We start from the raw sequence: 27,469 nt of genomic DNA, 5'->3' as shown, positions 1-27,469 counted from the left end.
GCTTGGTTAGCTTATGTGGACAAAAAGTTATGAGGGCCTAAGCGCGAACTGCCCCAAATAGGCAAAAAAAGGCCCGGCACAGGAGGGGGAAAAGGCCTGGCAGCGAAGGGGTTAACTAGGGAGCGTTTGGCGTCCCACAGCAAATAATTCATCTTATTTATAATTCAAAGCAGACCCAGTTCAAAGATGGCCGACTCATTTACATCCCGGTTTGGGTGTTCCCTAGAGCTTGTTTCCGGGTCTTTGCCCGAACTGCTTGTTCCAGTTCACTGGAAGACATAGGTCCGCCCACAACGAAAAGGCGGATCCTCATTGGCTTTTCCCTGGTTAGTTGCAGTAGTTACGCGCATGCTCTCGTGTCCTCTTCAGGATTTGTGTCGGTGTGGTCGATGATCAGAATTTACTAGAGGCGACTATATTGTCGGTACCATGGTAAGTGTTGCAGCGTTAGTTAAGGGATCACTAACTCAGTGGGCGCGACCCATCGGATCCCTGTGTGTGCAGGTTAGAGACGCACTGTCTGCAGGTGGCAGAAGCACACCGGGAGTGCGGGTGGGTGATTCTCACAATTATCTACTTGGGAGACGCGATGCTGTCTCCTGGGAGGTCTTTTCATTGGCGTGGTGGTGATGGGTGATCCACATTCATCTATCGGAGGGTGCAGGGACACTGCTGACATTGATGCGCCGAAGTGCGTGTGCTGATTTTGGGCTGGGTCATTTCCTTCTGCCTTACAGTTGCTGCTTTGATCACCCTGTTCTACATCGTACTATATTTCTCACTGATATAAGAAACTTCAAATTTTTTACACCCCCTTGGCAACTGGTGGGGCAGGTCCTTTTCTTACCCCCTCACGTATTTCTGTTGTAGTAAAGAGGTGTACTCAGTTTTCAGGCATTCCCATCGCAGACTTGATCACCGTCATCCTATTTCTCGCTGCTCCCAATCTCTCTGAGCCCACATCTTCGTATCATAAGCCATCGGACTGCTGATCAGTGACTGCCTCTTTATTCTCTTTCCGTCCCTGCGTCGCACTCCCGATTCTAAAATGTCCATGTGCGTATTAACTGGTTAAAATTGTGGAAGTCTTACAATATACATATATTACACTTACAGTCACCAAGTATTCGCTGTACTTTTGGCTGACGGATGTTAAACGTCTTAGTAAATGCGTATTGAAATCCACAATCAATAATGAAATACTTTTTTCTGCTGTTTTGAGGACGTTGTGTGTGTTTTTTAGGGTGGGGCACTGTTGTGTGCTGGACTTGGAAAAAAACCCTTAAACTGCATATTTTTCTACTTAGAAATAGGACTGCCCTTTCAGGAAAGTTTTCTCGTGCTTGTGATCTTTTTGTGTTTAGTAGATACAGCAAATAGGTTACCTCGTGAGTGCTTGACCGATTGCACCTCTTATTTAGTTACTGGTTAGTTTATGGCGAACACGGTGTACAACAAGAAAACCTTGGTGTATTAATTGGTTGCCATGGTACCCAACGTGCTTGCGTTTCTGTTTGTAGCCTGGTTGCCACTCCCTTTGTACTTAGTCTTTAAAGACAGCGTCTTCGCTTTTGGAGCAGTACAATGCGTGGTGTTTCCAAACCTTTCCTTTTAGTGTTTGTAGTGGAGACACATTCACACATCCCTGGTATATATTTTTTGTGCATCTGAATTTCTGATACATTTCCATTGCTTTCTTTCAATTAAAAGATGTGAAGTAGAAAATTCTACGCTACCCTCTGGTACTAGTGATTATTACCTCCAGATGTACGACTATTTCATTTTGAGAGTTTCTAATTGCGATTCATTGCGAATCACAATTAGAGACTCCCAAAGTGAAATGTACATATGTGTCTCAAACACATTTAGCGATTCCCTATTTGTAGGAAAGTACCATCTTGCCTGGCATGTTACCCCCATATTTCACTGTAGATATGTTGTTTTAGCCCTTGTGTCACTGGGATCCTGCCAGGCAGGACCTCAGTGCTCATAGTATGTGCCCTGTATGTGTTCCCTGTGTGGTGCCCAACTGTATCACTGAGGCTCTGCTAACCAGAACCTCAGTGTTTATGCTCTCTCTGCTTTCTAAATTTGTCACTGCAGGCTAGTGACTAAATTTACCAATTCTCATTGGCACACTGGTACACCCATATAATTCCCTTGTATATGGTACTTAGGTACCCAGGGTATTGGGGTTCCAGGAGATCCCTATGGGCTGCAGCATTTTTTTTGCCCCTCCTATAGGGAGCTCTGAAAATTCTTACACAGGCCTGCCACTGCAGCCTGAGTGAAATAACGTCCACGTTATTTCACAGCCATTTTCACTGCACATAAGTAACTTATAAGTCACCTATATGTCTAACCCTCACTTGGTGAAGGTTGGGTGCCAAGTTACTCAGTGTGTGGGCACCCTGGCACTAGCCAAGGTGCCCCCACATCGTTCAGGGCAAATTCCCCGGACTTTGTGAGTGCGGGGACACCATTACACACGTGCACTATACATAGGTATAGCGTCACAATGGTAACTCCGAACATGGCCATGTAACATGTCTAAGATCATGGAATTGTCACCCCAATACCATTCTGGTATTGGGGGGACAATTGCATGATCCCCCGGGTCTCTAGCACAGAACCTGGGTACTGCCAAACTGCCTTTCCGGGGTTTCCACTGCAGCTGCTGCTACCAACCCCTCAGACAGGTTTCTGCCCTCTTGGGGTCCAGGCAGCCCTGGCCCAGGAAGGCAGAACAAAGGATTTCCTCTGAGAGAGGGTGTTACACCCTCTCCCTTTGGAAATAGGTGTGAAGGGATGGGGAGGATTAGCCTCCCCCAGCCTCTGGAAATCCTTTGATGGGCACAGATGGTGCCCATCTCTGCATAAGCCAGTCTACACCGGTTCAGGGATCCCCCAGCCCTGCTCTGGCGCGAAACTGGACAAAGGAAAGGGGAGTGACCACTCCCCTGACCAGTACCTCCCAGGGGAGGTGCCCAGAGCTCCTCCAGTGTGTCCCAGACCTCTGCCATCTTGGAAACAGGTGTTGGGGGCACACTGGACTGCTCTGAGTGGCCAGTACCAGCAGGTGACGTCAGAGACCTCCTCGGATAGGCTATTACCTTTCTTGGTAGCCAATCCACCTTTCTTGGTAGCCAAACCTCCTTTTCTGGCTATTTAGGGTCTTTGCTTTGGGGAATTCTTCAGATAACGAATGCAAGAGCTCACCAGAGTTCCTCTGCATCATCCTCTTCGACTTCTACCAAGGATCGACCGCTGACTGCTCCAGGACGCCTGCAAAACCGCAACAAAGTAGCAAGACGACTACCAGCAACATTGTAGCTCCTCATCCTGCCAGCTTTCTCGACTGTTTCCTGGTGGTGCATGCTCTGGGGGGTCGCCTGCCTTCACCCTGCACCAGAAGCCAAGAAGAAATATCCTGTGGGTCGACGGAATCTTCCCCCTGCTAACGCAGGCACCAAAAGACTGCATCACCGGTCCTCTGGGTCCCCTCTCATCCTGACGAGCGTGGTCCCTGGAACACAGGAACTCTATCCAGGTGACTCCCACAGTCCAGTGATCCTTCAGTCCAAGTTTGGTGGAGGTAAGTCCTTGCCTCTCCACGCTAGACTGCAAACCTGTGTACTGCGTGATTTGCAGCTGCTCTGGCTTCTGTGCACTCTTCCAGGATTTCCTTTGTGCACAGCCTAGCCTGGGTCCCCAGCACTCCGTCCAGCAGTGCTCAACCCGCTGCGTTGGCCTCCGACGTCGTGGTACCCTCTTTTGTAACTCTGCGTGGACTCCGGTGCACAAATCTTCCAAGTGCCTGTTCAGGTACTTCTGCGACTGCTGCCTGCTTCTGTGAGGGCTTTCTGAGTTGCTGAGCGCCCCCTCTGTCTCCTCATCCAAGGGGTGACATCCTGGTCCTTCCTGGTCCTCAGCAGCACCCAAAAACCTCTACCGCAACCCTTGCAGCTAGCAAGGCTTGTTTGCGGTATTTCTGCATGGGAACACTTCTGCAACCTTCATCGCGACGTGGAACTTCTTCCATCCAAAGGAGAAGTTCCTAGTCCTCTTCGTTCTTGCAGAATTCCAAGCTTGTTCTATCCAGAGGTTACCTGGGCTCCTGCCCCCCCCCGAAACACTGTCGCGACTATTGGACTTGGTCCCCTTGCTTTGCAGGTCCTCAGGTCCAGGAATCAGTTTTCAGTGCACTGCTGGTGTTTGTTCTTGCAGAATCCCCCTATCACGACTATTGTGCTCTTTAGGGGTAGTAGGTGTACTTTACTCCTACTTTTCAGGGTCTTGGGGTGGGGTATCTTGGACACCCTGACTGTTTTCTTACAGTCCCAGCGACTCTCTACAAACTCCCATAGGTCTGGGGTCCATTCGTGATTTGCATTCCACTTTTGGAGTATATGGTTTGTGTTGCCCCTAGACCTATGTTCACCTATTGCAACCTATTGTAATTCTACACTGTTTGCAGTACTTTTCTGACTTACTTACCTGTTTTGGGTTTGTGTACATATAACTTGTGTATATTACTTACCTTCTTACTGAGGGTACTCGCTGAGATACTTGTGGCATATTGTCATAAAAATAAAGTACCTTTATTTTTAGTAACTCCGTGTATTGGGTTTTCTTATGATATTGTGCATATGATATAATTGGTAAAGTAGGAGCTTTGCATGTCTCCTAGTTCAGCCTAAGCTGCTTTGCCATAGCTACCTTCTATCAGCCTAAGCTGCTAGAAACACCTCTATTCTACTAATAAGGGATAACTGGACCTGGCAGAGGGTTTAAGTACCATAGGGTACCCACTATAAGCCAGGCCAGCCTCCTACACTGTAGGGTCTCAAATGACCTACCTCATTAATATTCATGAGGTAGGTCGCAATTTGCAACCCCGGTGGGGATGTCCGCACACACAGGGATGGTGATTGTGGCCTGCTGGGCTCAGCAGACCACCATGTCTGTGACTGTTTTTCAGTAAAGCAGTTTTCTTTATTTTGTGTAATTATTATTATTATTTTTTTTAAATGCATCCTGTTTTCCTTAAAGGGAAACAGGATGCATTTGAAAAATATATTTTTTTTCTTTCATTTTTTCAGAGTAGGCAGTGGTCCGAAATATTTTTGCATGCATTCACCAAGGTCAAGCGGTCCTGTGTGGACCTCTTCCCGTTTGCGAATGGGTTAACATCATTTTGAAATTGTTATCTGAAATTGTTTTGCGACCACATTCACGGTCACAAAACAATCATACATACCACTGCGACTCGCAGTTAGGAAGGGATTGACCTCGGGGCGTCCCTTCCTAATTGCAAGATGCAGTCCCCTTTTTGCAAGTCGGTAACCGTGTACTGACTCACAGAATCAGGATGGTACATGGTACCTGTCCTTTTTGATGTTCTGAACGTCAATATTCGCAGTTTGTGACCGCAAAAAGGCGTTGTAGATTAAGTCCTAGGTTCAGTTTACTTTTCCTCAAAAATCAGTGTTTCATTTTCTATTAAACTGTCCCTTGACCTTTGAATCACGTTTTCTTGTGATGCACACTTAAACGTAAAATGTTTTCTGTGCCCGTTCTAAGTACATCTCCCTGAAAGGAAGCACCCACTCGGTGTTATAAAATCACATGCATTAATTAGTAACTTTTTTTTAATACACAATTTTTATTGCAAGCATTTGCTAGGCACATTTAGGCAGAGTCAGGTTTTCTTTCTCTTGTCATTTTATATTTGTAGCATATGATTGGAAAAATTGCAGAAGCTTGTCATAGACAGATCCACTGGCTGGCTAATGTTTTTTTTCAGCTGAAGGCTGTTTGAATATTTGGAAGCACCTACTATTGGGCACTGTCAAGGTTTTGTTGGAATTTGCGTCCTTCAAACAAAGCAAATCACTTTCTGCCTATCCAAGGATACTATAGTTAACCCCTTTTGTGGTGAGAGACATGTGACCTGAAACAGTGTTACTGCAACATTAGGTCTACTTATCCTAACCACACTGCGGCGTATGTGTAGTGTCAGGGCCTTTTCCAGTCCAGTGGTACTGAATTGAATCTGGCCTCTTTCTGGAATGTATTTATCCCTTGGTATCACAACTTTGATCTGTCCATATTGTATTAGGTCAGTAGAGATGAATTTGAGTCCTTGGGATGGGGAAAAGGTGGAGGGGAGGAGGTTGTAAATTCGTGTGCAAGAAGTAAAGAGACTCATCCAAAGCAATCCCTCAATTTAACAGGACAATCTATTCTCACATTTAATATGGTAAAAGTTGATGACTCAAGTTCTACAAGTCATATTTTGTCAATTTGACACAGAACTAACAAGAGCAAAATATGTGTGATTTGTTAATTTGCCAGAAAAAGAGACAATAGATTCCACTAGATTCTGAGAAATAGTAGCTGCTTCACCACAGTGGTAAAGCACTTGCCTGATACTGTAAATGGTGAAGATGAGAGGTGTATAGTTTGTTAATGACCTTCTTGAATCCTTGGCATCCCTGAAGACTCTTGTGGATGAGAGGTTTTCAAGATGTTGTAATGAAGAATTTCTGTTAACAAAATTCTTTGCAGAACCCTAGCCTGAACAATTTATTGGAAGTTCTGTTGAGAAGTAATTCTTATGTTGGGGCTAATTTCTTAATTATTTTTATGTTTTGAGTAAAGAGATAACACACAATTGGGGCTTAATAGGATATGGTCATGAAGTGCATTTTTTATGTACGATGTTTCTTGTTACAGACATGTAGTGACTTCGATTGTTTTCCCCTCTTCCAGGCCGAAGTTGAAGAAACCCTGAAGCGGATCCAGAGTCAGAAGGGAGTACAAGGCATTATCATTGTCAATGGTGAAGGTGAGGTTTTTATTTTTAACAGTGGTGTTAAGATCCACTTCGTCTGAATTATTTTTGCCAGTACTTCAACACTTTTTCTGACCTAACTAATGGTACCTTGGGCTCTCCCACCTACTGTTAGATCCTGAAAATTGATATGGATAATAGTATGCTAGAAAGAAGTAACTCCTTCTAGGAAACAGAAAGGGTTGTAGATGGTGTAGGAAAGTACCCCTTTTTGACATGGTCGCCCCCTCCCCCCCCCACACTTTTTGACTGAAAGCGCACTGGATTCTTCCTAACCAGGTCCCAAGTGCCGGATCTCTTTCCATAAAACTGTGCAATTGTTCCTCAATCAGGAAAACATTTGCCCCCTGTAAGTCTCTAGTAAATAGTAGCCCTGGTTCCTAGGGCATGGGTACCAAAGAGAGGCCCCAAGGGCTACAACATGTATGTGCCATCCTCAGTGACGCCTCACTTAGCACATGCAGACCGCCATTGCAGACTGTGTGTCTTGGTGCAGCTAAAAGTGAAAACACAACATGGCACACAGCCTATGTGCCATGTCTCCCAACACTGCATGGAATATATGTAAGTCACCCCTACAGCAGGCCTTACAGCCTTGGGGCAGGCTGCATTATGTTACACGTGAGGACATATCTGCAAAAGCAGATATGCCCCTGCTATGTCTTTGTTGATTCTAAGATATAGTGAGTGAACATGGAAGCCATTGTAAGTACATACGCAGGACATTGGTCAATACGAGTTCCCCAGCTACATGATGGCTTTACTGAAAATAGGGAAGTTTGGTATCAAATATCTCTTGTTAATAAACCCTCAGTGATGCCAGTGATAGTTTAATAATACATGCATCCAGAGGGCACCTTAGAGGTGCTGCCTGAAACCCTACCAGCTACCCGTGTGGGGACTGACTAGTTGTAGACAGCCTGCCACCACCAGAGAAGATTCTGGCCCCTTAAGGTGAGAGCCTTTCCTGTCAGGTGGTCGGAGACGAAGCCTGCTCTTGGCTAGGTGTTTACACAGCCCACAGAACTGGATGGCCTGTGATTCTGCATTCTGGGGCAGGGGGCTTCAAAGAAGCCTACCACCCTTGATATGCGGATCTGGCTACACTGAAAGGAGAGATGCAAACCCTCCTTACCCCCCCTGTTCCATTTGGCACAGGGCAGGTGAGAAATTTAGTATTCAGAGAGGTGTGTCCATCCCCTCAGGTCAGTCCCACCTCTAAGGTAAGCTGTCTGATGTGGACACTACATTTAGAAATCTGCCATATAGGTGTTGGCATTTTTAGGAACTCTGGGAGGACAGTAAGTAGTCATGTAGAGGGAGTAGTGATCCCAGGGGTAAGTAACTCATTGCCTACTACCCTACACTCCCCGAAACCCCTCTAAATTCAGTAATTAGTTGAGCCCCTGGCACCAGAAAAGCAGATTCCTGCTTACCTATGAAGCAGGACACTTAAGAGCTACGAAAGCAAAGGAGGAAGCACCTGATCGAGACCCAGCCGTTCAGGCCTGTCCGCTGCTCCTGCTGAATTGCGCCAAAGTCGTCTTGTCCTGAAGCTTTTGTTCCTGGGAGGACTGGCTGCCTTCTCTTAAAAAAAATTACAAAAAAAAATACACAGGATCTCCCATGTTGCAGAGGAGCTGCTTCCCTGCATCTTGCATGCACCCCAAGGCTGACTGTGAGGACTCTGGACCTATAAAACCCTATCCTGAAAGCACTACTGCTTCCATACCGCACAGTCCGATTTGAATTGGACAAACGGTGCCAATGTGGTTCCCCAGCCCGCTAGAGATGACTTCCACCTTGGACTTGCCCATTTTGGACACTCTGACTTCACCTTCAACGTCTGCATGCATGCCTCCTCAACCGCGAGTGCTCCGGTGGAGACAACCAGATGCCTCTGGACATTTCTGCACCTGTTCACCATGGCCCATGGAGAAGAGAACTCAAGGTGTCCCCTTATCCCCAGACATCTCAAGATTGGAACCCACTTGTTGGTTCCTACTGACTGGATCCCCATTCTTCACCTGCCGCATCTTTTTGACCGTACTGATCTCTGTTGAGTAACATTGGGCACGTAACGCTGTACTACACCTCTGCACCCGTCTGGCCCGGTGCTGCCTGGTGTGACCTGTTGATATGGTACTGACCCTTGCCAAATACGTACCTAGAGTCCAGGAGATTGGCCTCATAAGTTTCTGTATTGTAGCTGTTCTGTTGTCTTTGTTTTTCCTCTATAGGATAACATTGCAGCTTCCAGAAATTGCACTACGTGTTGACTTTTCAAAACTGTAAAGATTTTTCTTGCAAAACGTACTTAACTGATCGTATTGATTCTGGTGCCTAAATTTATATGAAGATACTTGTTATTTTTGTAAATTGGTGTGGGTCTCCTTCTTGAGTTGAAAGTCTCATTTATTGGCTGTGTGTATTTGCAGATGTCTAACACTCTTCTCTGATAAGCCTATGGCTGTCAACCACAGTAACCCCCAAAAGAGCACCATGGGATTGCTAGAATAGGCCCCTGACCGCTAGTAACGGAACCCCTGGGCTCTGCATGATATATCTTATTTTGATATGACATTTAAAGAACCAGCTTTCTACGTTTGCGGCAGCGGTGGGATACAAGACTTGACATTTGCTGTACCCCTCGGTTAATAAGTGATACCACTAAGAAATCCAAAATTGTCTTTGGTCAGGAAACATTTGTTCAATTGTTCTTAATTGTTTAAAAATAGAAGTAGGGCCTTCTGTTAAATGTCCCAGTCCAAACTGTTAAGAATTGATAATACTTTAGTTAGGCCTTTTAGTAGCTCAATTAGATTCTTTTTAAGGGTCTAAAAAGGTCCCGACTATTTTAAAACCATGATTGAACAGCAGGTTAATCCCAGGAGCTCAACCTTGGCCCCCTTTAAAAACCATAAGGTTGCACAGCTTAAGACCCCCTGCTAGGTTTGGAAACTTGCCAGGGGCCCTAAGCCCACAAAAGCTCATCAGCAGAAGCTGCTTGCAGAAAATTACAAAGCTAATGCAAGCAAAGTAGCACCTCCTGAAAATGAGACAATGTAAGATGATGATGAATTACTTGACAACTCCACTGACAGTAACACCACTGCAGGCACTTCTGGTAGTACCCCAGTAGATAGAGACAATGAAGCTGTTGAACTTCAGAAACTAGCTAAGAGGATAGGGTTAGTCTAGACTCTTAGCTATGGAAAAATAAAGAGCTGAGATGGGCTTAGGATCCATCTCTGGTGGTAGCAAAATTTTAAATAGGGGAAAAAGAAGAAGCTTTTGACCCTAAGATCTCCAAAGGATTGTCCCCAAATATTCAGTGTGTGATGATATCACCATATGGTTCACTGCCTTTGAGAGGGCTTGTACCATGAGGAAACTCGGCCAGAAGTATTAGGGCTCTCTACGCTGGGAGACAAATCACAAACCAAGGGTGCGTGCCAGGGTAAGAACTTTGGGCCAGATGTACCAATGTCCTGAATTGCGACTCGCAATTTGCTAGTCGCAATTCAGGATGCAGGCTGGTGTCCCTGACACCATCTGCGACTCGCATGGGGGTCGCAACTTTTAATGAGGTGGGTCGCAATTTGCGACCCCCCTTGCGACTCGCAGCACTCACAGAGATGGTGGCCTGCTGGAGACAGCAGACCACCGTGTCTGTGACTGCTTTTAAATAAAGCAGTTTTTTTGATAATGCAGCCCGTTTTCCTTAAAGGAAAACGAGATGCATTACAAAATGAAAAAATGAAACGTTTCAGTTTCATTTTTTCAGAGCAGGCAGTGGTCCATAGGACCACTGCCTGCTCTGAAATTTTTTTTTCCAGGCCATTCACAAAGGGGAAGGGGTCCCTTGGGGACCCCTTCCCTTTTGAGAATGGGTTACCACCAGTGTGACATTGGTGTTAACTGCGATTGCTTTGCGTTCGCAGTTGCAAAGCAATGCAGCATTGCGCTGCGACTCGCAAATAGGAAGGGGAACACCCCTTCCTATTTGCGACTCGCAGTCCCGTTTTGCGAGTCGGTAACCAGGTTACCGACTCGCAAAGCTGGAATTTGGCATCCCGATGTGGGTTTTGCGCGTCGCAAACAGCGAAATTAGCTGTTTGCGATGTGAAAAACCTTTACTACATCTGGCCTGTAGATCCTAAAAATCCTTGGTGCTTCAGTTGCAAGGCCAGTGGGCATAGAACTGGAGACCCTGCCTATCCAATAAAGAATTCCCCTAGAGCACCCGCAGCAATGGAAAGTCTCCAAATGGGATCCCATGTCAGCCATGACCATGTCGGAGAGCTCACTGAAGCAACTTTAGTCTCTGAGGATGGGGTGGATGTAGCTGCTGTGGCTGTCTGGCCCAGTAATCTGTAGAAGTACAGACAACAGCCTCATATTAATGGGATCCGAGTTGAAGCACTGAGGGATACAAGTGCAAGTGTCACCATGGTGACTGAAACTTTGACATTCATCAATGCTGACAACCAAGCTAAGGTCCTTCCCATGGTAATGGTGTCCTTAGAGTAGGGAGGGGTTACTGGCCAAAAAAAGGTGGTGATATCCTCTGCAATTCCTGTAGCTTGTCCACTAGGATATGATCTGGAGTCCTCAGCATGGCCTGAGGCCGAAAGAAAGGCTCATGCAGCTATGCTGCGTATACCTGAATGGATGTGTGTGAAAACCAGAGCACAGTGCAAAGCCCAGAGAGAAAAAAAGGTGGTAGAGCCTGGAATAATGGCCTTGCCATCCAAGAGAAAAGGCAGGAAGGCCGGTAAGCCAGCTTCTGAGCAGCTCCAAGCTCACGTCCCCTCTCCTGAGGGAGAAGAACTGTCAGCCCTTGAGGGAACTGAGCCCCAGGAACTTGGGCCTTACACGGCAGTCCTCCTAGGCCCAGTAGGACTCTCTAGGTAAAAGTTGTGCCAGGGGCAGAGGACCTATCTCACTATTGAGAGCCTGAGACAGCAAGCTGCTGACCAGGAAAAGGAAGATGTCAGTGGCTCCCACAGAACCTATTGGGACCAAGGACTCCTGTATACTGAGGCCAAAGACCCCAAACCTGGTGCCACTTGGAGAGTGGTAGTGTCCCAGATGTATAGAGAGTTTCTGCTTACTTTGGATCATGACATTCTCTTAGCTGGGAATCTTGGTCAGACCAAAACTTGGAGTAGGTTGCTACGTCACTTGTACTGGCCAGGTATGTCCCAGAAGGTGAAGTAGTTTTGTAACTCCTGTGTCGCCTGTCAAGCCATTGGCATCACAAATGGCCACCCAAAGGCCCCCTGAATTCCAGTTTCAGTGGTTGGGGTTCTCTTTGAAAGGGTAGGGGTTGACTTTGTTGGCCCCCTAGACCTTCCAAAAGCACCAGGGAACAGAGTTATACTGTTGGTGCAGGGGTGTGGAATTTAATAAAATGTCTACTTGTTCATGGGACAGGTTGCTTCATAAATCTACTGTCCCTTTGGTGCAATGTAGTGTGGCAACAAATTACGATCACAATCTCAATATGTAAGAGCTCTGATAATAGTCTCTTTAATTATACCAGGGCTAATAATATAGTAGGGCTTGAATACTAGCAATTTAAAGCCCTACTATAGCAATTTCCTTATTTTGCCACCTTTCTGCAGATCCATGTACTGGGGCAGGAGGAAGCAGTAAGCAATAGTTCCAAGACTGGAAGGCCTTTGAGTCTGTGCACACCTACTAAAATGCATGTTTTAAGGATTTTCACCAGCTCTTTTCTATCTTTTCCCATACTGAGAGAGGCTGGAAATTTACTCCTGACAAGGGCAGAAGTAGAAGTTCTTCCAAGACTGGGGAAAAAAGTGATTGGAGAAAAAGTGAACTTGTAAACGCTCAGTAGATTTTTGCATGAGCAAAACTACACATACATATTTGCTCATGCTAAAATAGAGTTCACAAATATTTTCTAGGGGTATGATTTCCAGGTGAATTCACAAAAGTCACCAATGCAAAGACATGTACCATGGGTGCACTTTTTGTCTTTCTTGAAGATTTGGGCCCCAAATAGGTCTGGTGTTAACCAACACATTTTTTTAAATTAGAATTATATTTCTCTCTATCCCTCCAATGACTGGCTTTACTGTGAGTGATAGCATTCTGCTCTTCCACAAGGAGCATATTGGCAAACAAAGTAGTATTGTTCAGTGCCAGAAACTATTGTGGCAGTGTGAGCTTTTTTTAAACCAAAGTTTTAAAATATCACAACAAACGTATGCAGTTCCATTTATAGAAAAGATGATGCTTGAAGAAATAGGTACGGTTTAAGGACCAAGGTACCGGGAAAGTTCTGATCCCTCAGGAGCAAGAGCCCTCACACACCCAGAGGGGTGTCATGCATCATCATAGGTCATGCTCCTCGTCGGGCTGGCGTTGCAGTGCCCAACAGGCACCCACAAGAGGTCTCTTTGCCGGAGATCTTTTATGTAAAATGACTTATGTGACGTGTGGGGCTAATGGTGTAGATTGGAGTTAAAATTGTGAATGTGAAGGAAAGTGCCTTTGCTCTCGGATGGTCAGAGACAAAGCCTGCTCTGGGCAAGGTGTTTCCACATCCCACCAAAGAGGATGACGTGAATCTGCATTCCAGCGCAGGGAACTTCAAAGCTACCTGCCACCTTTTTGGTATGCCAATCTGGCTTCACTCAAAGGAGAGATGATGGACCCCCCCATCCCACCCACTTCCGGGTCCATTTGGCACTGGGACAGACAGGAAATCTAGTATTCAGAGAGGCGTGTTCATTCCTGAGGTCACTCCCACCCCTAAGGTGATCTGCCTGATGTGAACACCACGTTTAGAAATCTGCCATCTTGGTGTTGGTAGATTTAGGAACTCTGGGACAGGGTTATGCCCGCTTCCCCCAGGAAGTGGTCATATTGGGGGTGTAGTGATCCCAAAGGTAAGTAGCCCCCATTGGCTACTACCTAACACTCCCCAAAACATCCCTAAATTCAGTATTTAGGGGAGCCCCTGTCACCAGAAAAGCAGATTCCTGCTGACCTACAAAGGGCATTGTAGAGCCACAAAGGCAAAAGAGGAAGTACCTGAATTGGACCCAGCCCTGCCAGCCAGCCCGCTGCTCCTGCCAAATTAAGCCTAAGTTGTCTTGCCTGCAGCTGTTGTTCCTCCAAAGCCTGGGAGGACTGCCTGCCTTCTAAAAAGAACCAGAAACTCCTGTGTAGCAGCGGAGCTCCTTTCCATGCATCTTGCAGGCACCCCAAGACTGACTGTGAGGACTCTGGACTGCTCAGACCCGAAAACTGAAAGCACCACTGCATCTGTGCCACACAGTCCCAGTTGAAGTGGACCAACGGTGCCAGCGTGGTTCCCCAGCATTTCAGAGAAGTCCACCTTGGACTTGTCCACTGTGGAACCGCCGATGTTGCCTGCAGCATCTGCACGCAGGCCCCCTCAACTGTGACTGCTCTGGTGGAGAAAAACCGACACCTCAGGACACCTCTGCAAACTCCTCCCCCCGCCACCGCCCCCCAACCCCCTCATGCCTGTGGAGACGAGAACCGAAGGTGTCCCCTTGTCCCCAGACATCTCAAGATTGGAACTCCTCTGTTGGTTCCCACCGACTCGATCCCCAGTCCTCACCTAGAGCAAGTTTTCAACCGCACTGATCTCCATTGAGTAACATCGGGCACTCATCATGCACCCAGTTGCCCGGTGCTGCCCAGTGTGACCTGTTGGTGTGGTCCTGACCCTTGCCCAATGCTTACCTAAAGTCCAGGAGATTGGCCTCGTAAGTCACTGTACTGTACATGTTCTTCTATCTGTTTTTCCTCCAAAGGATAACATTGCAGCTTCCAGACATTGCACTGTCAACTTTTCAAAACTGTAGAGATTTTTCTTGCAAAATGTACTTACCTGAACGTATTGACTCTGGTGCCTAAATAACATAAATGCACTTGTTGTTATTTTTGTAAATTGGTGAGGATCTCCTTCTTGAGTCGTGTCTCATTTATTGACTGATTTGCAGATGTCTTAACACTGCTCTCTGATGAACCTAAGGCTGCTCGAACACACTACCCCCCTAAACTTGGGATTGCTACAGCAAGCCCCTGACAATTAATAAGGGAACCTCTAGGCTCTTTTCACAATATATTTAATTTTGATATATCTTATAAAGAGCCAGCTTCCTACATGTAGGAGTAGGAACTTTATGCAGTATGAGGAAAATGAAAAGGACACTGAGATAATATAGAGGATAAATTAATGCTAATTTTGATGGTTTGTTCAAAGAAAGTGTCAGATGAGGAAGAAAAAATTACATGAAGAATTAGCAATGTGGAGCTGAGGATAATATCCAGAAAGTATGTTTGAGAATTCAGTGTAATATTGTAGAAAGGCATATAAGGAGTGAATAATGCAAACACAAGATGAGCCATCAAAGGATAATGGTGTTGTAGAACGGGACTCAGTGGCATCTTGTACATGGTATCTCTTTGTGTCAGAAAGCTGGATTATGCTGTTAATTGAAGATATTGGATGTTGGTGGGGGTAGGAGATACCCAAAGGCAAGGACAAATTTAACAAAATGGAACTCACTTAACATAAAGGCTGACCTAGAAAGAATGAGGAGAAGGGTGGAGACAGTGTTGTTAATGAGGGACGAGCTTGAACAGCCACTGGTAGAGGCAGAAACAAATTTGATTTGATGGTGGTGGTGACAGAGCAAGAGAGTGTGCAGAGGGAATGGCAGGAACACAGTGGAAGAACAGAATGCATTTTTCATTTTAGATTTTTACGTGGTGAATGACCACTCCGCGGTACACTCTTGTGGGGTGCAGTAAAACATGAGGGTGTAATTGTAGCTGCCATGGTATAGTGGGCACTTTGAATGAGAACCAGATGGTAACAACGCATAATATGTTAGAATATGCCACTAACAGAAGATGTACCACTAAGACAAAGACATAATAAGGGGAGACCTAGAAGTGGCGGAAGTACACCTGTGAAGCCAACTGGGCTGATGGGAAGTAAGACAAAAAGGGCGGTACAGAATGAACACTACGGCAGGGTGATTATTTTGCCAGAGGAATGTTTGACTTAAGTCTTTTGCAGAACAGAATTTTATAGAAATATAAGAAACCATAGTGAGCTACATAAAATAAGGAGGACACCAACGTGGCAACAAAGAGATGCAGCTAAATGCTGGGGTACATTGTGACCTGCTGTGGTTGTATAAAATCTGAGAAATGTAAATACTACCAAAGCTCATGCTGGGGGACATTGTGACACGCAGTGGTTGTATAAAATCAGAGAAATGTAAATACTACCTAAGCTCATAATGTAGTGGATAAGAAGAAGCAAGCGAAAGTTGTAGCTATATAGGATCTCTGAAGAATACATTATAGGCTATGGAAAGGAACAGTCAAGGAGAACAGTAAAAGACTGGGTGAGACTGGTTGCGAATGCAGTGCTTATAAGAACCAGGGAGATACTCTGTATTAGGAAATGCACCAAATTGCGTTTAGTAGAGTATAGAACTCATTGTGAACGTAGAATGGCACACTTGAATCTGCTTAGGAAAGAATGAAAGAAAATGGGAATGATGGTAAAAGCTGTGTAAGGATTCACACACACAGGATGAAGGGAGACATTGCCTTGAACAGAAGGAAGAGGTGAAAGAGATTACAGGGCAATTACATTGACCACACTCTTAAAAAGTGGTAAACAGGGGTGTGGAATTTATTAAAATATCTACTTGTCCACGGGACAGGCTGCTTCTCAAATCTACTTGTCCTGTAAAAAGATCTACTTGTCCCTTTGGTGCCATGTAGTGTGGCGCCAAATTATGGCAGCAATCTCATTATGTAAGAGCTCTGATAATAGTCTCTCTGATTATGCCAGGGCTACTACCATAGTAGGGCTTGAATACTTGCAGTTTCAATCCCTACTGTAGCAATTTCCTTATTTTTCCACCTTTCTGCAGATCTGCATACTGGGGCTGGAGGAAGCAGTAAGCAATAGTTCCAGGGCTGGAATGCCTTTGAGTCTGCAAACCTACTAACCTGCATGTTTTAAAGATTTTCACCAGCTTCTCTCTAATATTTTCCCATAATAAGAAAGGTTGGACATTTACTCCTGACAATGGCAGAATTAGAACTTCTTCCAGGGTTGGGAAGAAAGTGGCTGGAGGGAAAATGAACTTGCAAATGCTCAATAGATTTTCACATGAGAAAATCTACACATGCGTATTTACCCATGCTAAAATACAGTTCACAAATATTTTATAGGGGTACGACATATACCATGGGTGCACTTTTGTGACTTTCTTTAAGAATTTGGGGCCACATGTAGGTAGGTTCAGATTTGCGACCCGCAAATTGCGAGTCGCAAATCCGAATGTAGGATGGTGTCCCTGACACCATCTGTGATTCGCAAGGGCTTCGCAAATGCACACCTCATGAAAAATCATGAGGTGGGTCGCAATTTGCGACCCCCTTGCGAATGGCGGCCTCACAGGGATGGTGGCCTGCTGGAGACAGCAGACCACCATGTCTGTGACTGCTTTTCAATAAAGCAGTTTTTTTTGTTTTTTTTGTAATGCAGCCCGTTTTCCTTAAAGGAAAACGAGATGCATTACAAAAACGAAAAATGAAACTTTTTAGTTTCATTTTTTTCAGAGCAGGCAGTGGTCTGCAATGTTTTATGAAAAAATGTTTACAGTGACATTCACAATGGGGAATAGGTCCCAGGGGGACCCCTTGCCTTTTGTGAAAGTGTTAGCACCCATTTGAAATGGGTGCAAACTGCGATTGGCTTGCGCCCGCGTTCGCAAAACAATCCTACATTGCAATGCGAGTCGCAATTAGGAAGGGAACACCCCTTCATAATTGCGAGTCGCAAACCCGTTTTGCGATTCGGTAACCAGGTTACCGAATCGTAAAACTGGGTTTGTGCATCGCAATGTGCTTTTTGCACGTCGCAAACAGCGAAAGTCGCTGTTTGCGACATGCAAAAAGCTACCTACATGTGAGTCTTGGTCCCTAATTAGGTCTGGTGTTAACAAAGACATTTTGTTATTATTAAACTTCTATTTCTCTCTCTTTCGGCTGGCTTTACTGTGAGTGATCGCATTCTTCTCTTCCACAAGGAGCATATTGGCACACAAAGTAGTTTTGTTCAGTGTCAGGAACAACAGTGGCAATCAGTGACGTAACGAAACTGGAGGGTGCCCCTTTGCAAAGAACATGGAGGAGCCCCCTCTCCAGACTCACTCAGGGCAGGTGCTGTGCTGAAGGGGCCCCCTGGAGGGCAGCTGCGGGGCCTTTGTTATGCCACTGGTGGCAACGTGTGCTTTTAGAGTTCAAAAACGTTTTTTTTTTTTTTTGCCAGTGTTTGTTACGATGTTGAGGGCCTGGTAGCTCCCACAACAATAAAGTGTTACAAAAGCCATGTCAAAACAAGACACGCATTGATGAAACTAAAAGACTTATAAAAATATGTCAGATCAGTTGGCTTTGTCAGTGTTTGTTTATTTTCATGCTTCCCATAATCGTGTTGAAAATGGTTACACTGATTTTCCATTCGAAATATTTTTGGGAAATACTAGCATGCATCAAAACATTTTACTAAATGACACTTCATTTGCATCTAATCAGAGAGCATTCTGTGAGCATTATACTTAGCCTCATAGCCTAAACTTGTCAAACATGTGTATACACGTTTTGTTTTTTTTGTACTGGAACCAACGTCAGTAGTGAAGTGTGACCTTAAAACATTTATTTACAGCACTCACCCTAATAATGAAGGTTTTGAAATAATGAACCATAAATACAAGTTCGAACAGCATCATCTTTTGGAAACACATTACCTCAACTGCAGAGAGTTCCACTCTCTGTAAACAGGCAGCCAAAGGGTTTGTGCTGCAGAGGGTTGGGCCTACTTGTCCCAAGGACGAAGTGAACATAAAAACTTGTTGCCCTTGACCCCAAACAAGATGTCCCGGGCGTCGGGCGATAGGAATTCCACATCCCTGGGTAAAAGATCCTGCATCCTATTAAGGTTTCTGCAGATTTAGATTTCAACTTTATCCAAGGAGATTAAATTGACTGCATAAAGTTTGGCAACTGCATTGAAATAAATTAGCTTAAATTGGCAAGTAGAACAAGTATATGATGAAGGAAACATACCTGCAGTTGTCGTCTTCTGCAGTCTTGCACCCACAACGAAGATTTTCTGTAGAATGACAAGTATATTTCTTAACCCTTTCGTTGCTAAGCCCTTTACCCTGCCTGTGCTAAGCCTTTTTTTGGGGCTATTTGGGATAGTTCTCGCTTAGGCCACGCCTTCTTTCCTCCATAACTTTTCGTCCACATAAGCTGTCCACGCCAAATGTGCGTCCTTTTTTTTCCGAACATCCTGAGGATTCTAAAGGTACCCTGGGTTTGTGGATTCCCATGGAGGGGACTGGAAAATTAGCAAAATACAGCTTCATTTTGTTTTGTTTGGAGAAAAATTGGAAATAGTGCTGCAGAAGTAAGCAGCTATTTTTTCCCTGCAAATAGCACGAACAAAGGGTTTGCATGCTAAAATCACATCTTCCCAGCTTTGAGGAACAGACAGACAGACTAGAATCAGAAAGCCAGCTTTTTCAACACAATTTTGGCTTCTTACCGGGACATACCACATTTTTCCTATATTTTGTGTGTGTGTGTGTGACCTCCTTCTAGTTAGTGGCAGAAGTGGGTGTGGAACCAATGGTGGATCCCGGAAAGCTATCCCTTTCTGAAACGTAGACAAAAGTTTGAATTCAGCAAGGGGTCATTTGTATAGATCTTTCAAGATTTTCTTATAAAAAGTAACAGTTGAAATAAAAAATATCGATATTGAGTTAAAAAAAGAAACTGGCCATTTCTGTCTACATTTTCATCTGTAACTTTTTTCCAGCTGTGGCAGATTTTCAAAAGCAATATACTGTTACGTCCGCTGGACCCTTCTGGTTGCGGGGATATATAGTGCTAGTAGGTTCAACAGGAACGCAAGGTACTTAGAGCCAAAGGTGTGCTGCACCATGTAGTGGGTTTTCATTCTGTTCCGGGTATATAGCAATTCATTTGGTAAAATATAAAGCGTGAAAAATATGTATCAAGGAAACCTATGTATTTCCAAAATGGGCACATGATGTGGAGTTTAGAAGTAGTGGTTATGTGCACATCTCTGAATTTGTGGGTATCTGTAGGAGGCTGGACTGGCTTGTAGTGAGTACCAAGGGGTACTTACATCTTGCACCATGCCCAGTTATCCCTTATTAGTGTATAGGGTGTCTAGCAGCTTAGGCTGATAGATAATGGTAGCTTAGCAGAGCAGCTTAGGCTGAACTAGGAGACGAGTGAAGCTCCTACAGTACCACTAGTGTCATATGCACAATATCATAAGAAAACACAATACACAGATATACTAAAAATAAAGGTACTTTATTTTTATGACAATATGCCAAAAGTATCTAAGTGAGTACCCTCAGTATGAGGATAGCAAATATACACAAGATATATGTATACAATACCAAAATATGCAGTAATAGTATTAGAAAACAGTGCAAACAATGTATAGTTACAATAGGATGCAATGGGGACACATAGGGATAGGGGCAACACAAACCATATACTCCAAAAGTGGAATGCGAACCACGAATGGACCCCAAACCTATGTGACCTTGTAGAGGGTCGCTGGGACTGTAAGAAAACAGTTAGGGTTAGAAAAATAGCCCACCCCAAGACCCTGAAAAGTGAGTGCAAAGTGCACTAAAGTTCCCCAAAGGACATAGAAGTCGTGATAGGGGAATTCTGCAGGAAAGACACAAATCAGCAATGCAACAACGATGGATTTCCAAACAAGGGTACCTGTGGAACAAGGGGACCAAGTCCAAAAGTCACAAGCAAGTCGGAGATGGGCAGATGCCCAGGAAATGCCAGCTGTGGGTGCAAGGAAGCTGCTACTAGACAGTAGAAGCTGAAGATTCTGCAGGAACGACAAGGGCTAGGAACTTCCCCTTTGGAGGACGGATCCCTCACGCCGTGGAGAGTCGTGCAGAAGTGTTTTCCTGAAGAAAGACCGCCAACAAGCCTTGCTAGCTGCAAATCGTGCGGTTAGTGTTTTTGGATGCTGCTGTGGCCCAGGAGGGACCAGGATGTCGCCAATAGCGTCTGGGGACAGGGGGGCGTCGAGCAAGACAAGGAGCCCTCTCAGAAGCAGGCAGCACCTGCAGAAGTGCCGGAACAGGCACTACGAAGTGGAGTGAAACAGTGCTCACCCGAAGTTGCACAAAGGAGTCCCACGCCGCCGGAGGACAACTTAGGAGGTCGTGCAATGCAGGTTAGAGTGCCGTGGACCCTGGCTGGACTGTGCACAAAGGATTTCCGCCGGAAGTTCACGGAGGCCGGATTAGCTGCAAAAGTCGCGGTTCCCAGCAATGCAGTCTGGCGTGGGGAGGCAAGGACTTACCTCCACCAAACTTGGACTGAAGAGTCACCGGACTGTGGGAGTCACTTGGACAGAGTTGCTGGATTCAAGGGACCTCGCTCGTCGTGCTGAGAGGAGACCCAGGGTACCGGTGATGCAGTTCTTTGGTGCCTGCGGTTGCAGGGGGACGATTCCGTCGACCCACAGGAGATTTCTTCGGAGCTTCTAGTGCAGAGAGGAGGCAGACTACCCCCACAGCATGCACCACCAGGAAAGCAGTCGAGAAGGCGGCAGGATCAGCGTTACAGAGTTGCAGTAGTCGTCTTTGCTACTTTGTTGCAGTTTTGCAGGCTTCCAGCGCGGTCAGCAGTCGATTCCTTGGCAGAAGGTGAAGAGAGAGATGCAGAGGAACTCGGATGAGCTCTTGCATTCGTTATCTAAGGAATCCCCAAAGACAGAGACCCTAAATAGCCAGAAAAGAGGGTTTGGCTACTTAGGAGAGAGGATAGGCTAGCAACACCTGAAGGAGCCTATCAGAAGGAGTCTCTGACGTCACCTGCTGGCACTGGCCACTCAGAGCAGTCCAGTGTGCCAGCAGCACCTCTGTTTCCAAGATGGCAGAGGTCTGGAGCACACTGGAGGAGCTCTGGGCACCTCCCAGGGGAGGTGCAGGTCAGGGGAGTGGTCACTCCCCTTTCCTTTGTCCAGTTTCTCGCCAGAGCAGGCCTGGAGGGGTCCCTGAACCGGTGTAGACTGGCTTATGCAGAAATGGGCACCATCTGTGCCCATGAAAGCATTTCCAGAGGCTGGGGGAGGCTACTCCTCCCCAGCCCTAACACCATTTTCCAAAGGGAGAGGGTGTAACACCCTCCCTCTGAGGAAGTCCTTTGTTCTGCCTTCCTGGCTGGACCCCAGGAGGGCAGAAACCTGTCTGAGGGGTTGGCAGCAGCTGCAGTGAAACCCCAGGAAAGGCAGTTTGGCAGTGCCAGGGTCTGTACTAGAGACCCGTGGGATCATGGGATTGTGCCAACTATGCCAGGATGGTATAGAGGGGGCAATTCCATGATCATAGATATTGTTACATGGCCATATTCGGAGTTACCATTGTGAAGCTACATATAGGTAGTGACCTATATGTAGTGCACGCGTGTAATGGTGTCCCCGCACTCACAAAGTCCGGGGAATTGGCCCTGAACAATGTGGGGGCACCTTGGCTAGTGCCAGGGTGCCCACACACTAAGTAACTTAGCACCCAACCTTTACCAGGTAACGGTTAGACATATAGGTGACTTATAAGTTACTTAAGTGCAGTGTAAAATGGCTGTGAAATAACGTGGACGTTATTTCACTCAGGCTGCAGTGGCAGGCCTGTGTAAGAATTGTCAGAACTCCCTATGGGTGGCAAAAGAAATGCTGCAGCCCATAGGGATCTCCTGGAACCCGAATACCCTGGGTACCTCAGTACCATATACTAGGGAATTATAAGGGTGTTCCAGTATGCCAATGTAAATTGGTAAAATTGGTCACTAGCCTGTTCGTGACAATTTGAAAGAAATGAGAGAGCATAACCACTGAGGTTCTGATTAGCAGAGCCTCAGTGAGACAGTTAGTCATAACACAGGTAACACATTCAGGCACACTTATGAGCACTGGGGCCCTGGCTGGCAGGGTCCCAGTGACACATACAACTAAAACAACATATATACAGTGAAAAATGGGGGTAACATGCCAGGCAAGATGGTACTTTCCTACAGTATCCATACTAGCATGTGAACTAAATGGCATTTCTCAAAATGACTTCTTTCTTACACACTGTCTTACATTTTGAAGGCGCAAACCCAGACAAAGACAATTGGTAATAACACTTGTTCCGCCATTCTGTGTTCCCCAAAGTCTCCAGATAAAAATAGTACCTCAGTTGTGTGGGTAGGCCTAGTGCCCACAACAGGAAACTGCCCGAAATGCACTGGGCACCACATTTTTCCACTGAAAACTGACTTTTTTTCTTTTTTTTGCAATGTGTCTAGGTGTGGGTTTTGGGCAGTAGCTCAGCCGGCACCTAGGGAAACCTAGCAAACCTGTACATTTTTCAAAATTAGACATCCAGAGGAGGAATCCAGTATGGGTGACTTGTGTGTTCTAACCAGGTTGTTTTACCCAATATCCCTTGCAAACCTCAAACTTTTTGCTTAAACACATTCTCCTCGCATTTCTGTGATGGAAAGTTCTGGAATCTGCACAGAGCCACAAATTTCCTTCCAACCAGCATTCTCCTATGTCTTCTGAAAATGGTACCTCACTTGTGCGTGTAGGCCTAGTGCCTGCATCAGGAAACAGTCCAAAAGCAACATGGATACATCATGTTTTTCCACGCAAATCTGACTTGTTTTTTGCAAAGTGGGTAGCTGTGGTTTTTGGGCCCTACTTCAGCTGGCACCTAGGGAAACCTAGCAAACCTGTACGTTTTTGAAGACTAGACACCCAGGGGAATCTAAGGTGGCGTAACCTGTGTGGCTCTCACCACATTCTGTTACTCGGAATCCCCTTCAAACCTTAAAATTTGTCTAAAGACACATTTCTGTGATGGAAAGTACTGGAATCTGAGGGGAGCCACAAATTTCACACTATCCAGTGTTCCAACTGGTCTCCTGATAAAAGTTGAGGGGGAACAAAGGGGGTCCAAAAGGGAAGTTTTATTTTCATACGTTTTTAGGCGGACTTTACTTTGGGCACACACACACACAAGTGGGGCAGAGTTTTTATCAGTACAGATGGAGCAATACTGGTTAGTAGGAATTTTGTGGATTCCTGTTGATTACGGAGGTTTCTGTCTCAGAAATGTAGGGAGAATGCATGATTGCAGGCTAAGTTGGAGGTGTGCAGGGCATTGTGGGTAAGAAAATGGTGTGAGGTACATGTGAAGCACACCACCATAAACTCCCCCACATTTTTAGTTTCATTAGTGTTTGGGTCTGGTAGGTTTTTCCAGGTGGCAGCGTACCAAAGTCTTAAAAGTGCATTTGCTCATCATTGCAAGTGGGACGATATTGGGAGTGAGCTAGGCTCTTGGCCCATATGTAGAGTGCCCTCTTGCTTGCCATTGGGATGAGATGCATTAGTCTGGGGGGGGGGCATTACCAAGCCCTTGGTGATGGCCAGCCCACACCACTCTATTTTTAAAAACAAATGCTTCTCGGGTGTCTAGTGAGTGTTCTGCCCGCCCTGAGGGCCAGATCAGAGTTAACAGTCCCAATCTGCCCCAGGGGGAACAGAAAGACTGTGCCCATTTATTTGGGGGGAGGGAACATTGCCATGCTCATTCTGGGCAACCCCTAGACTACCATAAAGAATCCCTGGTGCCTAGTGGGCTTTCTGACCCCACCCCCTGCAGGGGCTGATTGGGAACTTTTGCCCCTATCTGCCCGTTTGGGGAGGGCGAGAGAAAGACTGTGTTTTTTTTTTTTTTTTTTGGTGGGATGTTTGGGTTGATTCTGCATTGGCGATTCTAGACAAGCCCACGCCCCTAGATGACAAAAAAAAAACCTATGGGCTCACTGCCCTCCGGAGGGGGAAGGGGGGCAGATCGGGGGCTATTGCCCCAGTCTGTCCAACACCCCCTCCCCACATTTAGGGAAGCCCCCACCCCTAGAGATATATACATCAAATGAACCCCTGGTTTCTAGTGGGCTTTCTGCCTCCACCCCCCACACCTCGTGTAAAGGCTGTAAATGTCCTCCCCCCCCCCCCCCCTCCCTGGTGCCTAGTGGATAGGTCTCTCCTTGGGGATCACCCACCTGCGCTGATCCCCAAGCAGAGATCCGGAGGGGCACCATTTGAAAGGGAAAATTCTCCCCTTTCCAATGATACCTCTCCCGTCTGCCTCAGATATCCCGCTGAGCACCCATGCAGTGGAAGTGATATGAGCTGATCGACTCATTTCACTTTAAGTTTCACATGACCACAGTTGCGTTGGATGGCTCCCGGCAGTCTGACGCACCGAAACGATTAAGACCATGATCTTTTTCAGATGTCGTATAGCTTGTAAGGAAAATTTTGTACAGTGTTGTTGCTTAAGCAGTCTTTGTATCATCCTTTTCTCTGCATTCCACAGGAATTCCCATCAAAAGCACCATGGACAATTCAACCACTTTGCAGTATGCTGGTCAAATGCACAATCTCATAATGAAGGCTCGAAGCACTGTGCGAGATATAGATCCTCAAAATGATCTCACATTCCTGCGAATCCGGTCCAAGAAAAATGAGATAATGGTTGCACCAGGTAATTTTAGCTAAGTAATGAGGGGAAGTACAGCTAAAACAAACATCGTGGATGCATAAAAGGTTTGTGTTTTAATATAGGTAAAAGGGTTTCTCAAGCTTAAGAACTTGCATAAAATGGGTAAAGCACATGCAGACTAATTGCTACCTCACCTCTTCGTGCACAAGTGCAGGCTTCTGTCAAATATACAAATTGTTGTGGCTAATGGAGTGGCGGTGCTGGCTACACAAATCAACACGCACCGGGTATAGCACTCGCAGCAGCACATACATACACGACTGGTACCACGCAGAATGACTATGCACTTGGGGATTTTGGGCATTCATTGACCTTTACATTTAGAAGCTTGAGTCTACATATCACATGTCCAAATTTATATCTGTGGTAACCCCTTTTCCCAGTTCTAGTGTCAGAACCTGGTCTGAATGGTCTTGCCCCCAGTCCACGACCGTTGACCATGTGTGGACCGTGTCTTTGCCCAGTGATGTTATATATATATATATTATATATTATTAGGATTTTCTGAGGACTAGATGGTAAGATTTGTCTTTGTGTAAAACCATGGAGGTAACTTAGCGATTGAATGACTCAATATGTGTTTTTGCTTTTTCCAGATAAAGATTACTTCCTGATTGTCGTCCAGAACCCATCTGAATAATCTTTTACAGTTCCCATTTGGATTTCTAGAACTTTTATTTAATCACCAAAAAAGTACTTGCATCAATTCCTCTTTGCCATCCCGATGTCAAGGGCAGAACCTGCTCTTCCTTTTCTTCTTTTTTTTTTTTTTTTTATCAGAGACCCTGAAGCCTAAATTCATCCCTGCAAGATTGTCCAAACAACAAAAGCACCTTTGAACTGCAGAAATGGACATATGACACAATATGCTTTTCATTAAACACATTATTTAAACCTGTGTTTGTCCTGATATGGTCATGAATCAATTCTGAATATTTCTGTTTATGATAAACTGTTGGCCTGTTGATTTCTATAACTCCATGCAGGACTTAATTTTAATAATACTCCTTTTCTTGCCTAGGCGTTATATGTTGACTCATTGCACACCCACCCCTCACATTCCGCAAAGAGGAAGCGCTTTTGATTGTGATGCTAAAATAAGTGTGTTATTGGAAGAGATTTTGATTATTCCCTGCAGGTCATGTAGTTTAGGGTGTTTTGCAGCAAGTTAGAAGGGCACTCCTTGGGGGCTGTGGAATTGTTTCTTTTTGAGTCTTGGCTAGATTTAATTGAGCGAATTGAGTAAAAAACTGATCAGTTTGCCTTGTTTGACCTCTTTAAATTGAGCCCACCATCTGAAATTTAAAATAATGTCAGAATGACATGTTGAATGTGAAAAATGCTATAAAATTTAACGTTAACTCATTCCCTGGCCACTACCATGGGTACCATGTCTTACTCCAAGGCTGACATGTCCCATTTCTCAAACTATTGCAACCCCCCACAAGTTAGTTTGCGGACCTTGAATGATTTGATAGTGTGCACACACACTGGATTTATTCAGTGCCCACTAACACGTCCAGAGTTATAGTTATTCGATGAATGTTGGCTACCGATGTTTAAGCCTTAAAGTCTGAAAAGATATCATTTGCTGCAATTGTCATGCAGGAATACACATACGTAACTTTGCATTTTCTGGTGAGGTGGGTGATGAAGTATGAGAGATGCAAGATCCTCTGGTCATTGCAGTCTGCATTTGAGATTGGGCTTTAGTAGTAGGCTACAAAGACTCCCATTTTCCCGTAATGTACAAAAGTAGTTTTTTTAAGTGACTTGCCACACTGTCAGCGTGTAGATTTACAGCAAGACGTTAGACAAGCATTGGCAAAAGCCAATATGTATGGTGTTGGCTGCTAGCCTTTTGGCTGTCAGTGCTTGT

At 45.4% G+C, this 27,469-nt stretch overlaps 1 protein-coding gene across 1 annotated transcript; it reads left to right on the top strand.

Moving 5' to 3' along the window:
• Positions 1–290: 290 nt before the first annotated feature.
• DYNLRB1 (dynein light chain roadblock-type 1) lies at positions 291–26,488 on the top strand. The gene is made up of 4 exons (XM_069243813.1): positions 291–432; positions 6,775–6,850; positions 25,405–25,572; positions 26,187–26,488. The coding sequence occupies exons 1-4, from the start codon at positions 430–432 to the stop codon at positions 26,228–26,230; spliced, it is 291 nt and encodes a 96-aa protein (XP_069099914.1). The 5' UTR covers positions 291–429; the 3' UTR covers positions 26,231–26,488.
• Positions 26,489–27,469: the final 981 nt, after the last annotated feature.

This window comes from Pleurodeles waltl, chromosome 7, assembly GCF_031143425.1.
Source record: "Pleurodeles waltl isolate 20211129_DDA chromosome 7, aPleWal1.hap1.20221129, whole genome shotgun sequence".
NCBI classification, from domain to species: Eukaryota; Metazoa; Chordata; class Amphibia; order Caudata; family Salamandridae; genus Pleurodeles; species Pleurodeles waltl.
The sequence above is the reverse complement of the archived record's forward strand: the minus strand, read 5'-3'. Positions and strand labels throughout refer to the sequence as shown.

Excerpts from the sequence above, each read along its gene's own strand:
- DYNLRB1 (XM_069243813.1), top strand. Across the intron at positions 6,851-25,404 it reads TATCATTGTCAATGGTGAAG|GAATTCCCATCAAAAGCACC; the intron begins GTGAGGTTTTTA and ends TGCATTCCACAG. Across the intron at positions 25,573-26,186 it reads TGAGATAATGGTTGCACCAG|ATAAAGATTACTTCCTGATT; the intron begins GTAATTTTAGCT and ends TGCTTTTTCCAG.